This window comes from Tupaia chinensis, unplaced genomic scaffold (genome assembly GCF_000334495.1).
Source record: "Tupaia chinensis unplaced genomic scaffold, TupChi_1.0 Scaffold144058_2, whole genome shotgun sequence".
Lineage (NCBI taxonomy): Eukaryota > Metazoa > Chordata > Mammalia > Scandentia > Tupaiidae > Tupaia > Tupaia belangeri.
Window position 1 is genome coordinate 805,449 of NW_006203911.1, and position 14,781 is coordinate 820,229.

At 40.0% G+C, this 14,781-nt stretch overlaps 1 protein-coding gene across 4 annotated transcripts in view; it reads right to left on the reverse strand.

Moving 5' to 3' along the window:
- The window catches only part of ENOX2 (ecto-NOX disulfide-thiol exchanger 2), a 348,870-nt gene that overhangs the window by 71,455 nt on the left and 262,634 nt on the right, over positions 1 to 14,781 (reverse strand). For all 4 annotated transcript variants that reach the window (XM_027767236.1, XM_027767234.1, XM_027767235.1 and 1 more), the window contains one exon: positions 11,953 to 12,108. In XM_027767236.1, the coding sequence (XP_027623037.1) occupies positions 11,953 to 12,088 (136 nt within the window). In that variant the 5' untranslated portion in view covers positions 12,089 to 12,108. The remainder of the gene's footprint in view (positions 1 to 11,952; positions 12,109 to 14,781) is intronic.

The window sequence follows — 14,781 nt, forward strand, 5'->3', positions numbered from 1 at the left end:
TCAAGATTTGGAGAGCTCAACAACCAGTGATTACAGCTCACATGCAAGAATAAAGGTCTCATTTGTAGATTAGACCAAGGCCCCACCTGATTTATATTCAAGCTGGCAAGCAGTTGATTTAGGGGCTTCCTTGAGTATCAGCATTTCTGGCTTCCTCACTTTGCTACCAATGTCTGTGTTATCAATTTGGCTAAGAATAATCAGTTTCTTAAGATGCTCTTTCCTTTTCTTTAGTTGACAAAAGAGGCATAAAGATTCAGGAAACTTATTAATTTTCTGTTAATTCTTGGTCAAGAGCTCACTGTATTGTTATTTCTTTTTAAATTTTAAATTCCATATGATAGGTGTAGAGGTTAAGAGAAAATAACCTAATGAGCAGGAATCTGAAATGTCTTCGTCATGGTCACTAGCAAGGTAGTTTTAGCTGAAATGGGGAAGATGAGGTACAGAATCACTTGAGACCTATGCTTTTGAGTTTTTTGGACTGTATGGAATTCTAGCCATTGCACTCCTAGTGATTCTTATGTCTGGTAGCACACTAATACAGACATGGGAGTTAAACAAACAATGGCTGGGCCCCACCACAATGAATCTGATTTAATTTGTCTGGGGTGCACCTGTGAACTAATTTCTTTCTGTTATTTATTTATTTATTTTGGAGTATGATTCTGTTTTTAATAAAAGGAGGAAAACAAAAAAAATACACATACACTTTCACATGTAAAGAAAGTTTCTGGATGGAAAAGGGAAGTTGTTTGGCTGAGGGGGGTGTGGGGGGAAGCCTTTACTCTTCAACAGTCTCTTAAGATTTAATTTTTCTGCCATAAATATGGACTGCTTATTATATGTGTGTGTGTGTGTGTGTGTAAGAAAATGTTGTTTTAAACAAATTTGACCTTGGGACCTGCAGTTGGCATAATGGTTACATGGATGGACTCCCACGTTGTTGACAGCAGTTTGAGTCCAGGACCCAGTAGCTTAAAACTCACATCAGGTCCCCAAAATCCTGAGAGGAGAATGGAGGAGAAGGGCAGTACCACCCACCCTGGGGGGCGATTTCTTGCTTTTTGTATCTCTGGCAAGTGCAGGTGCCCTATAGCAAAAATCTCTCTCTAAAATAATCAAAACAAGTTTGACTTGAAAGATGGTAAACAAGACAAAACAAAACAAACCTTTTGCCCTGTTCCTGAAACGTTCACAAAACTATAAGGAGGAAAATGGGAACAGCAACTTCAGAAACAGGAGGTGTCAGTGATCTCCGGTCCCAGAAAGCAGAGGTGTGGCTGGTGGGGTAGGGGTGTGGATAGGAACATGGTTTGGGACAGACTGGAGGGGCTATTCACAGCCTGTAGAAAGGGCAGTTAGCCCAGGGACCCCCCTTTCTCCCCAAGAGATGAGGCTTCTTGTAATGAGAAGTTGAACCACACCAGAGAAGAGGTGTGTGGTGGCAGCAGAGCCGACTGACTGCAGGCCTAGAGTGAAGCACAGCAGTGAAGTCTTGCTCCCTTCTTGGTTCATCTGAACAGGCTCTTGAGGGGTACATTCAAGAAGGAACTAGAGGGGACCCAGAGCAACACAAGGAAGCCTCACTTTTCTCTGCAGCAAGGGGGTGGCACATCTGTGAAGTCAGGAGGCTGCATGCACTGGCGGGAGGAGGACTTACCACAAAGCAACTGGTCAAGGGGGCCAGGGGACAGCAGGAACACCTGAAAGGGGAGTTGGGAGCTACTGCTAAGGGAAGAATCAGCAAATGCAGAAAAACAAGACTGTGGCCCAGGGAGCTCAGCAGGCTGGGGCCAGGCAAAGCAGTGGCTACGAAGCTCCCTCATCCTGCCTTGGCCTCCCTGTGCTGACCTAGAGCTCTCTATGACTGTCTCGCCACCTTCTGACTTGGAATCCTCTGGGGAGCCCTTAAGGCCCATCTTAATGATTCCACTCTTCCCATACAGGGCTGGCCAGCTGCATCCAACATTGCTTTTCTTCCTTCCTTCCTTAATTCTTTCCTTTCATTTTCTTCTCCTCCTTTTTAAAAAATTCCTTCCCTCTTCCTTTCTTTTCTTCTGTTCTTCTTTCTTCCTTCTTTGATTTTCTTAGTAAGGTATTTTCTTTGCATTGGAGGATATCATGTTAGCCATTCAATTTTCCAAATATCTGCCGAGGTGAATCCCTTTCACAGTGATGATGGCTTCTTGTGTGAACATAGTCATTTCAAGATTCTCCAGATGAGGTTTGTATACCAATCTCTCATTAACTGATACCAAATTTAAGAGTGTGATCTATGATCCAGAGATGGCTAAGGCTGAGGTGGATCATGGCCTAAAGACTCTGCCAGGGTTCTCTATCTGTAACCCTCTCCTTCTGCTGCTCATGGAGAAAATAAACTGAACACGTGCTCTGAGCTCCAGGTCTTCATTGCTATTGGCCACCCTTCCACAGGTCTCCACTTGTTATTGTTTTTAAAGTTTATTTTATTCATGATAAAGAGAGAGGAAGAAAGAGAGAGAGCGCACATCAACAGACTCTCTTCATGCTGTGATTCCCTGTCCCCAGCCCTTTGGCTCCTTAGGATCTTGGGGAGGGACAAAGTGTTTCAGGTCAACTGGGCTGGGGATCCAAACCCATGATGAGCCATGTAACTTTCAGCATTGCAGTTCAGGAGGCTTCCAACTGCACCACCAAGGTTGGGCCTATTGCTTTTTAAGCTCTTCAGGCAGTTCTAATGTGTAGCTAGGACTGAAAACTACCAACTTAGTCTAAATCTCTGCTATTACAGAGGAAAAACTCAGTTGAGTGAAGTTAAATGTTTCATGCAAAATTACCATGCAAGATAGAAAGAGAAGGAACACAAACTTAGAGCAGGTAAACCTAGATCCAAATCTTAACTAGGTTAGTCACTATCTATATGAACTTGAGTAAATTTCATAACCTCTGAAAATCTCTTTTAAAAAAAATCTTTAAAATGGGGGTACAATTCCCTACCTTACAAGGGTTATTATAGGATAATGGATATTAGACTGTCTATATCACATGTGGTATAATGTCTAGTACTTGATAGGTTCCCAATAATGAGTAGCCATGAAAGTGTTGTTATTATTATTTACTATGCTAGAACCTATGTTTCCTTATTTCCAATCTGGGACTTTACCTCCTGTATGGAGTGGTAGCTAAGACCTGGGCTTCTAAACTCTTAGCTCTCTTGCTTTATCCAGATCTTTAGACAAGGTTGGTTTTGAGAAGAAATTACTGTTATGGATCGAGGAATCTACAGCTGTGAAAACACATATAGCTTTGAGTATGGAACACAACCTGGCCACTTAATATATAGGTAAACAATTTTCAAGAACATCCATATAGTTGGAGCTACATTTGCAAATGAAAGAACTTACGATAAAATGGGACCAGCAGATGATGTAAAGGTTATTTTGCTAGACTCCCACGTAGTTGACCATAGTTTGAGACCTGGACCCAGTGGTTTAAACCTCATACTGGGCATGTGTGTGTGTGTGTGTGCCCAAGATCCCTAGAGGAGAATGGAGAAGAAGGGATTGTGGTGTGGCCATCCCCCCCGGGAGGTGATTTCTCGCTTTCTGTCTCTCTGTCTCTCTGGTGAGCACACACACCCTATAGCAAAAATCTTTCTCTCTCTCAAAAAAAAATTTAGAATAAAACCCTATTCTAGGGTAAACAGCCTTCTGAAGTTTCCTATTTAGAGGAATTGAATGATAAAGAATCCTTTTGTGAAGCAAATAATAACTTTTAAATATTATTGGAATTTTTGTAGGTCTACCTTTAGGTCCACTGAGAGACTCTTAACACTGAAAATGCAAAGGCTCCTTCGCCTGACTGCATCCATGATATTCAAGAAATCTGTGATAAAGTCATCATCCTATTTAGATTTTGTGATTCTGCGGTGGCTGTCTGCTAAGTAAAGGGACATAAAAGCCACTAAAAGTAATGTCAAGAACGCTGGGGATTTATTTATTTTCCTTGGGTAACTTTAGAAAGCCTCTTTAATAGCATTTGCTGAGATTTAGGTGTATGCCAGCCACCAAGCAAGGCAATGGCCTGTACTATCTTTCTTAATGGAGAGTACCCATTCTTTAATTAACAGCTCAAAGCACTTTGTTGTCTGTGCTTAATTTTCTAATCCCACAGAAATACAGTGATCAGGGCACAACTACGATAGCCCCATAGGAGATAGCAAATTCAAAGCCTACCTATTAATCAGGTAATGTGCTAAATTTTGTAGCAAGCCAATCATCATTCAGGCTAGAGACAAAGAGAACTTCCATTACAGATGCAAGATAATCGGGAGTATAGAAAACTCTAATCTTTGGTAATAGAAAAGGAGGAGCTTCTATCAATTTCAATTACATCCAAGTATGCACTCTGGGGAGCTATGTTGGGGCAATCAGCATTAGGAGCTGATCTTTGAGAAGGAGCAGCATTGAGGACTCACAACTACTTACATCTTGCTTTTCAAAGGAGCATCACAGATCACTCAGCTGTTTTGCCAGAATTTAAAACTGCAAAGTCTTTGACTTGATTTCATTAGACAGCCCAAGACTGAAGCCCCCTAGACAATCAGCAGGGGTCAGATGTATTTAAATGTAATCCCAACTGATTGGAAATAATCAGAAGGCTGGTGAATTTTTATTAAGGCTCAATTTATCCACTTTCTCTAATTCTTTTTATAGAATCTAGCCCTGAGAGCCAAAATGGGGTCTGCCTGTTTTGATATAGTAAGATGAAAATCTGCTCTTCTTTTGGCTCCTGGGTGTTTTCCCATGTGCCTGGACACAGATAGCAGATGATAGTTCACATTCACTGTTATTTCCCAGTAGACTCAAAATGTAACCTCTCTCTATACAGAAGGTCTAGCAGCTGCAGTGAAATATCTTGATAAAATTGACCTCTCTGGAGAGATAGTGCTGCCCTCTTCTCTTACCACTGAGAACTGCTCACTGGGAATTCAGTAAAACTCTTATATCTACCCTGTGAAAAAAGAGTAAGTATGTTCCAGATCAGGACCTAGTTCTGTTGATTTATACTCTGGTAGTTTGTCTACTATACTATAAAGCCATTTTTCATACATTCGATGTAGATTCACCTAGAAAAGTTTAGTGGGCAGTTGGGTACTGTGTCTGAGGCTCTGAAGCTCTCTTCTAAGAGAAGAGTTTCTTCAGAACAGAGTTGGCTTCACAATAACCAACTTGGAAGTCATCAGCATGTGTTGGTAATTGTTCCATATTCTCCTGGTCACCATCCATGCATCCATGCATATACTAGTGCACCCACCAACTTCTTCCACCAGTCAACGAATTTTTATTGAACACTTACTATATGTCAGAAACATTTCTAAGTGCTGGGGATATACCAGCCAAAAAACAAAAACAAACAAACAAACAAAAAACCAGACAAAACTCTTTGACTTTGCAGAGTTAATATTCTACAGATTAAATAGTTCATTAAAAGGTAATAAGTGTTATATTAAAAAATAGACAAGGTAAATAGAATTGGGAGTGTGGTGGGGAGGGCTGCACTTTTAAATAGGTTATTAGGGTCACTGAGAAAGTGGCATTTGAGCAAAGACTTGAATGAGCTGAGAGAGTTAGCTATGTATTGGGTTGTCAGAAAAGTCATGATGTATTTTTTCTATGTTTTCCTATGCAAAAATGCACCATGACTTTCCCGATGACTCAATAGATATCTTAGGGAAAAATATTACATCAGAGGGAAGAACCAGGCAAAGGCCCTATTATGGGAAGGTGCCTGATGAATTCATGGAACAGCATGGAGGTCATTTTGACAGGAACACAGTGAGCAATGAAGAGGAGAATAGGAAATGAAGTTAGAGAAAATGTGGGAGGAGGACAGGACAGATTATATAGGACTTTCCATTCCATTAAAAGAATTTTGGCCTTTATTGTGAGTGAAATGGGGAGTCATTAAAGGGCCTTGAGTAGAGATGTGACATGATCTGACTTAGATTTTAAAAAGATCACTCTGCTTGTTCTATTGAGAATAGACTGCAGGGGTAAGAGTGAAAGAAGACCAATCAGAAGGCTATCACAATTGTGTAGAAAATGAATCATGCTAGATGTAAACTAGATCATAGTCATAGTTAGGTGAGAGTAGCAGGACTATGGATATATATTTTAAGGTAATAAACTGGTTCACAATAGTGGTTATTATGACAGTAGCAACAGATTAAATGCGATTTGTGAGGGAAAGAAACTAGGTAAAGATGACTGCTAAGTTTTGGCCTGAGCAACTGGAAGGATGTGGTTGCCACTACCTGAGTACTAGTGGAGTGGGTCTGGGAGCAAATATTAGGAATTTAGTCTTGGACATATTGAGATGTCTATCTGATTTTCAAGTGGAGCTATCAAGTAGACAGTTGAATATGAGTTTTGGGTTCAGGGCAGGCCAGGTCTGAGCTTAAATATAAACTTGGGTGTCATTAGCATATATATTTTTTAGGCCACGAGACTGGATGAGATAATCAAAGGTATGAATGTAGATAGACAAAAGGGCCCAAGATCTGAGCCATGGGGCTCTCCAATGACAATAAATTAATGGAAGGTTAATGGAAGGTTACCAGGCAAAGGAGACTGAGAAGCAGTGACCAGTGGGTTGGGAGGAAAACCAATAGCAGCACAGTTTTCTGGAAGCAGGTGAAGAAAGCATAGCAATGAGAAAGGAGTGATCAATTGTTATATAACTAGGTCAACTAGGAATAGAACTGAGAATTGCCACTGGATTTAGCATTGTAAGGTCATTAGTGTTTTTAAACAAGGGACATTTTGATAGAAGGGTAGGGACAAAAAACATAAATAGTATTTTTTCTATGTTTTCCTATGCAAAAATGCACCATGACTTTCCCGATGACTCAATAGATATCTTAGGGAAAAATATTACATCAGAGGGAAGAACCAGGCAAAGGCCGTATTATGGGAAGGTGCCTGATGAATTCATGGAACAGCATGGAGGTCATTTTGACAGGAACACAGTGAGCAATGAAGAGGAGAATAGGAAATGAAGTTAGAGAAAATGTGGGAGGAGGACAGGACAGATTATATAGGACTTTCCATTCCATTAAAAGAATTTTGGCCTTTATTGTGAGTGAAATGGGGAGTCATTAAAGGGCCTTGAGTAGAGATGTGACATGATCTGACTTAGATTTTAAAAAGATCACTCTGCTTGTTCTATTGAGAATAGACTGCAGGGGTAAGAGTGAAAGAAGACCAATCAGAAGGCTATCACAATTGTGTAGAAAATGAATCATGCTAGATGTAAACTAGATCATAGTCATAGTTAGGTGAGAGTAGCAGGACTATGGATATATATTTTAAGGTAATAAACTGGTTCACAATAGTGGTTATTATGACAGTAGCAACAGATTAAATGCGATTTGTGAGGGAAAGAAACTAGGTAAAGATGACTGCTAAGTTTTGGCCTGAGCAACTGGAAGGATGTGGTTGCCACTGCCTGAGTACTAGTGGAGTGGGTCTGGGAGCAAATATTAGGAATTTAGTCTTGGACATATTGAGATGTCTATCTGATTTTCAAGTGGAGCTATCAAGTAGACAGTTGAATATGAGTTTTGGGTTCAGGGCAGGCCAGGTCTGAGCTTAAATATAAACTTGGGTGTCATTAGCATATATATTTTTTAGGCCACGAGACTGGATGAGATAATCAAAGGTATGAATGTAGATAGACAAAAGGGCCCAAGATCTGAGCCATGGGGCTCTCCAATGACAATAAATTTATGGAAGGTTAATGGAAGGTTACCAGGCAAAGGAGACTGAGAAGCAGTGACCAGTGGGTTGGGAGGAAAACCAATAGCAGCACAGTTTTCTGGAAGCAGGTGAAGAAAGCATAGCAATGAGAAAGGAGTGATCAATTGTTATATAACTAGGTCAACTAGGAATAGAACTGAGAATTGCCACTGGATTTAGCATTGTAAGGTCATTAGTGTTTTTAAACAAGGGACATTTTGATAGAAGAGAAGGGACAAAAAACATAAATAAAAGGGATTTAAGGAAGAAGAGGAGAACTTAAAACAGCTAGTTTAGATCCAATCTTTTGAGGATTTTTATAACTAAGAGGTAGACAGAAATAAAATTTTTTTTCTCTTATAGATTTAGAAATACTAAAATTTTTCAGGATGCTGAAGATGGTCTTTTCCCCTTCTTAAAATATAGGTTATCAGGAAAGTCATAAGATATTTTTCTGTTTTTCTATGCAAAAATGCATTATGACTTTCCAGAAGACCCAATATGTCATTATTTAGGTTATCTCAGTCATTCTCAAACCTTCAAATGACTTAAGGTTTCAGGAAAAATTAAGGAGTCAGTAATTACTAAATGTGGCAGAGAGATAAGGTAATTTCAGCACTAAAATGTATCCATTGGATTTAATACTCAACATGTAGGTGGAAATGTTTTGGAGTGATTCACCATGCCTTTAATTTTAGTACTTTCCATGTAGAAGTGTTCCAGGGGAGAGTTCACTTGAAGTTGGGTTAAAGAGAAGTGTGAAGAGTGTGAGGTCAGGAAGCAGTTGAACCTGACAAAAGAGTGGGAATATGGCTAGTAGAAATGATGGATTGAAGATAGTCACATGAAGCAGAGCAGTGAAAGGTTTTTGAGGTCAGGAGTTGGACTATGAATCTATGGGCAATAGGAGCACCGGGACAATTTTATGGTTCTATATATGTGACAAGCACTTGGATGAAGTATCAGATGGGACAGAAGGGAAAGAATTGATGGCAAAGATACTTTCTAATAAAGCGACAAGACTTAGAAGCAGACTGGATGGTGAAAAAAGAGAATGTGAGAGTCTCTGAATTACAGGACTTCATTGCTGAGAGGAACTTCAGAGGCCACTGAGTATAAGAGAATATTCTAGAGACAGGCAGGAGTAACTAGTGGGGTTTATAACCAAGGTATTATTAGGCACTGTTGGTGGGCTCTGTAGAGTCCACTGTCACATCAAATCCCTCTTCCTCCCATCTTACCCTGTTCTTGTCTCACCTTCACAAAGCAAAGTCTTGGAGTTGTTAACAAAAATGTGCTTCTGCTTTGATTTTGCCACGCTTTTAGCAGAGACCTAAGGGAGGCACCTACATTCATGCTTTTCTCACCCAATTAATCTCAGTCCCCCCTTTATTTTTTAAAGTTTATTTCCCATGAGCAAGACAGAGAGACAGAGACAGCACCTACAGCAGGGTACCAACTCCATGATCCATCATAGCCTTCAGCCAGCCCTGGTCATGGGTAAGCATGTACCCAGCGTACTCAGGGAGGTCTCCATACTTGAAATGGGTACGTTCCCATTTGGGATTGCCTTGCAGGGCATCATGTTTTACTGCTGTGCTGCCGTCTGAACCTTGAGCCCCCGTTTAATAAAATTAAAGTTCTAAAAATCAAATAGAATACTAGTTTACTTTAAGCTGTGTCAGGAGTGTTATTTATTTATTTATTTATTTGGAGAGATTTTCACTGTAGGGCGCGTGCGCTCGCCAGACAGACAGAGACCTAGAGACAGAAAGCGAGAAATCACCTCCCAGGGGGGATGGTCACGCCGCAATCCCCTCTCCTCCATTCTCCTCTCGGGATCTTGGGCACGCACGCACACGCGCCCAGCGTGAGTTTTAAGCCACCGGGTCCGGGACACGAACCGCGGTCGACTACGTGGGAGTCCAGCGACATAGCCATTACGCTAACTGCTGGTTCCCAGGAGTGTTATTTTTGAATTCAGTTCCAAAGCCAGGTTCCTTCCCAGAAGCCACCACTTTACTGGCACTATCTTCCCTGTCTGCATTCTCAATGCAAAGATGAAGAACTAAAGGATGAAGCCATGAGGGCAAACTGTTTCTCTTACTCTGTGGCTCTAATAGCTCATAACTGAGAAGACCTTGCTGCAGGTGGGGAAAGATTAAAAATGTATTTGAGAGATATCTGTTTCTTTTACTACAGACTATCAAAAGTTGGAGCCTCTTTAAGCCATACATTTCTATATCCATTTAAAGACTGCGCAATAATGTGGTCTATGTGTTATAAATAAGGCATCTGTGCTATTTTTTTTTGGAAATTTAGAAAGCGGACATCCTGTAAAGCCATCTATTACACCCAATCTGGGCATTACAGGTTATGAGCTTAGACCTGATTGAGACAATGAAAGCCTAGTACAAGCTGATTATGCAATGAATGATGAAATCAGCAGGATTCTACCTTTTTATAAGTAGGAGGTTTTAACACTAGCAATACCTAAATGTGTGGTTTTTGACATGAAAAAGTACTATCAAGGATGCACTGTCCAGCTTTCTCTAATCCATAAGTAACACGTTGGAAAAAGGGGGAGGGAAGGCCATCACTCATTTGTAAGGGCAGTGGAACTAAGAGTAGGAGACAAGGCTGTACAGTGCTGCTCATTCGCTTAGGCACTAAACACAAATCCAGGCAGGGTCAGTTTAGCTGACAAGGCCTACAAGGGTCATCTTATTCTCTATCCCCTAATTCTCCTTATGACAATGCTAGATCTTTTCTCAATACAATCTTCTGAGATGTCTACCTCCTAGATCTCTTTTTGGCTTGGAAAGATGCACCCTCTTGACCACCAACTTCAAAAATGAGAAGAAAGCATAAAAATAATTTTTCACTAGCAAAAGGGCCCAAGATGATCTGTCCCACCAACCCTGACTGACCCTACAATCATCTCAGTTATAAGCAGACTAGACTAAGTAAAATATAGGTCCTCTGCCAGAACCTGATTACATGATAAACACATTATTTTTGTTTTTAAATAAGTATTGATTTTACTTTTATTTATTGTTATTATTTTAAATTTTGCTATAGGGAGAGAGAGAGAGAGAGAGAGAGAGAGAGAAAGTGAGAAAGTAAGCCACAGGTCTGGGACTTGAACCACGGTCAGCCATGTGGGAGTTTAGTGCCATAACCATCACGCCACCTTGTGGCCCTGATAATCACTGTTATTTAATGTAGGAGACAAAATACTTGCCTAAAGTCACAGGTCAAAGGTTCATATTTATTGTGATAAGGCAGGTTCATTTGGCCTATGGTCTAAACCCCTAAGTGTGTCCTTTAACAAATTGTACTACAGTGGCAGGGACCTTGGTCCACCACCAGACACCACTAAAACTATGGAAAGAGCATTAGTGAGGCTTGGAACATGTGCAGAAGTAGCATCTAATTATTTAAAGAATATAAAACCCCGAATGAATCTGGAAAAAAAGTTTGAGTAATTATTATTGTTGTTATAATTTTCCTGAAATATAGCCACTATATCTCTACCAATGTTTAAGAGCAAGTCTAAGGAGAAGTCTATTCATTACTGACAAGACGGATCCCTAGATCATTTCCATGTGAACTGCACTGACTCAGTAGCTACAAGTAGTCTGATTTAGTTTCAATATTCCTCATATTCCTCTTTGCCCTTCCAACAAGCTGAACCACAGCTTGCTGTATATTTCAGCCCATCATTTGAATAGTAGTATTTCAAGTTTTGTGTGAATAGCTCGTAGCGGTGGAGGCTTCTTAGCACCAAACCTACATTTACCTGTACCTCAAGTAGGCTCAGACTACACTCTCTCCCAGCATGTGTGCCAGTTATGAAAAAGAGAGACTGCAGATCACAGTGCTGAGCAATTTTGTGTTGGGTGCATCCTTTTCTACTAATACACTTGAATTCCTTATCAGATAGCATTAATAACATGTTATATTATTTGCACTGCAACTTGTACACAAAAATCTAGTGTTCTGTGCATAAAATTCAGCCTTGCCTATTAAGAAAAAAATTTACCACCTTGTGTTTTCTAGGTAACGCTTACATACATCTACAAAGCCCTTAGGTATTCTTCTGAAAAAGAAGAAAGCATTATTATACACCAAAACCATTGTGGCTTGTGGAGAAAAAGCAGAATATTACTTGGATTTGGAGGGAAGAGTGTGCAGCTTTTACAGTGTATGATCTCTTTCACTACTGGCATATCTGGAGGAATTGGAGGAGGTACTATTCCCAAACCAGGCATCATTGGAGTTATTGGTGGAATTCCAGTCATCATTCCAAGAGCAGGATCAAAGTCTAGAAAAGTGAGGAAAGAGAGATAAATAAATGACACAATGCATGGTAAAGAGGAGGCAGACTGCTACATTGTAAACTTCAAATTGAAGGTTGTTCCAAAACAGAAGCACAATATTTACAAAAACATGGTGCTTAGCATTTCCAGGTCTTAAATATTATCTTATAGCTGTGTATTTTCCCTTTGGGATAGGGCTGCTTAGTTCTTTGTTTGTTTGTTTGTTTGTGATCAGGGCCTATTTAAAACTCTGCTTTTCATTTTGACATCTCAGATCTTTCAGAACATGACTGTGCCTTGTCTATTAATTTCATCTCCACTAGTTTCTTTTTATTTTATTATTTTATTTTATTTTTAAAAAGAATTATTTTATTTAGCTTCATTTATTTAATTAATTTATTTTAATTTGACCAAGGAAGGATAGAGAAAGAGAAGTGAAAAAGCAAGCCATCAGCTCCAGGACTCAAACAGTGGTTGGCCATGTGGAAGTCCAGTGGCCTTAAACACCAAGCCACCTGCTGGCCCTGTCCTCCACTAGTTTCTAACACACATCCTCTGCTCCAGCCTTACAAGCTTTCTTGCTGTCCCTTGTACATACTTTCTGCCTTTTCACAATACAACATTGTGTTAAGATCACAGTTTTGGGGGACCAGAGCATAGACAATACATGCTCTGGACTCAAGGTACCTGTCCTGAGGGCACTGCCTGCCCAGTTCAACACTGGAGAGAGACTTAGAAAATAGCAAGGTAGGCATTCAAAATCATGGGGGCTTCTGAGGTGTGGGCCCAGGGCAGGGGCCTTTGAGCTGGATCTAAAGGCAGCACTGATTTCATTGCTTAAATGTTGTCTCTATTGGCCTCACTATAGAACTACACACAGTAGGTTGCTAATGAAGAAAGTATTGCATTAGGCTTTCTGGTAGTACAGAGGTAGTGGCAGTGGCAGTGGCAGTAGAGCAGTATTGGGCTCTATTTCCAAAGAACATTGTGCTTATCTTATAAACCAGAGCAGTGATGCTTGTAAACATGTCTCCTAGGTGGCCCGAAGTTCTCTGAATGGCTCTCTAAGATGCTGGAGGAGGTGGAACTAAACAACGGGAAGAACCTATGGTTCCCACAGAAGCAAAATTTTAAGTTCCACAGGCCCAGCAAGAGAGAGATCTGTGACTGGGCACCTAGGCAAGAAGGTAGCTCATGGGTATTGCTGTTGCAAAACCAGCCCAGGCAAGATAGAGCCTTCTCCATCCTCTCACATCTTATTATCCTGAGAGGTCAAGACCCTTGAAATGTTTGGGAAGAAAAAAATTTCTCCCCAGAAAAATTTTTATTTTTATAGAAGCATTTATTGGGAAAGTCATGACTCATTTTTGCACAGAAAAATACGCCATGACTTTTCCAATGACCCAATACTTTTATCTTTCATATGTCATATGACCTGATGTGCATGTGCACACACACACACACACTCTTCTTTCTGTGCCTTTCATATCTCTACTTCACATGGTACTTATGTGATATTGAGGAAAGTTTTTCAATATCTGTGTTCCTTGACTTCCTTTTTGTTATAAGTAGGGATATATAATGCTATTTAGTTCAAATAATGAAAGGACAACAGATAGGAAAACTTCTGCAGTGGTAGATAGTCCTATATATGTAGTCCTGATAGGACTACTTTCCTTTTATTCAAAACACACAGTGATAAATTCATTGATTCAGGCATTCATTCCCACTTTCCACAAACATTAGTAATAGGTCTCCTATTTGTCAAGCTCTATGCAGGTGACAGGTGTGTGTCTAGGTTTCCTTTTCCAACTTAGAAACTCAAGGCCCTTGATACCTTTATTTCTATGCTGTAGAATAAGAGCACTGTGGTTAGAATGCTATTTATGTCTTTGGAAAATGTGATTTCTTGTACAGAAGATTTTGGAGAAATTGTTAACATTATCTCACCTATTTACAAACTGTTAATTTTCGTTAGGAAAAGATCAGATTAGATTGTGTGCCAACTAAACAATCCCATGTATCTTTTCCCTCCTACTGAAATGTTTGTCTTCTTTTTATTGTTCTGCCTGCCTCCTCATTGTTATTCATATAGCTCTGTCACTCACAGCTCTACCTTACCACAGATTACAGAAACATCAGTTCATTAAACAAGTTCTGCCACTTTCACAGAGAAGGAAATGCCTGTCTCCATGTACCACCTACTAATAAATGGAGACAAACCAAAAACAAATACACTGGATAAATATAACTCCTGACTGATGTACTTACCACTCTGCTGTTTGGTATGATTGCATTAATATTTTATAAATTCATTTAAAAGCAAATATATTCATGACATATGGCTAAAGCCAGAGAGATAAATTCTTCCTCTTGTTCAATATGTCAATAGTTCCATGGGCTACACTGCCCAGCATAGCTTGCTACAGGGTAGATTGTACATGACATTTCAGCTCCTATCACATTGATTATTTCTTTTGTTTGTTTTGAGCCATTAAGCACCAAAATGGAGTGGCTTTTCAATGCCAACTAAGAAAACAACCCTTTGAAATCATGGGCCTTATATGAGTATTATAGAACCTGAAAAATCAAAGAAGTCCAACAGCTTAAAATACACTGAGAATAGAACACCAGAGAAATTTTCTTCCTTTTCTAGGCTCCTGGCCTGGCGTGAGGAA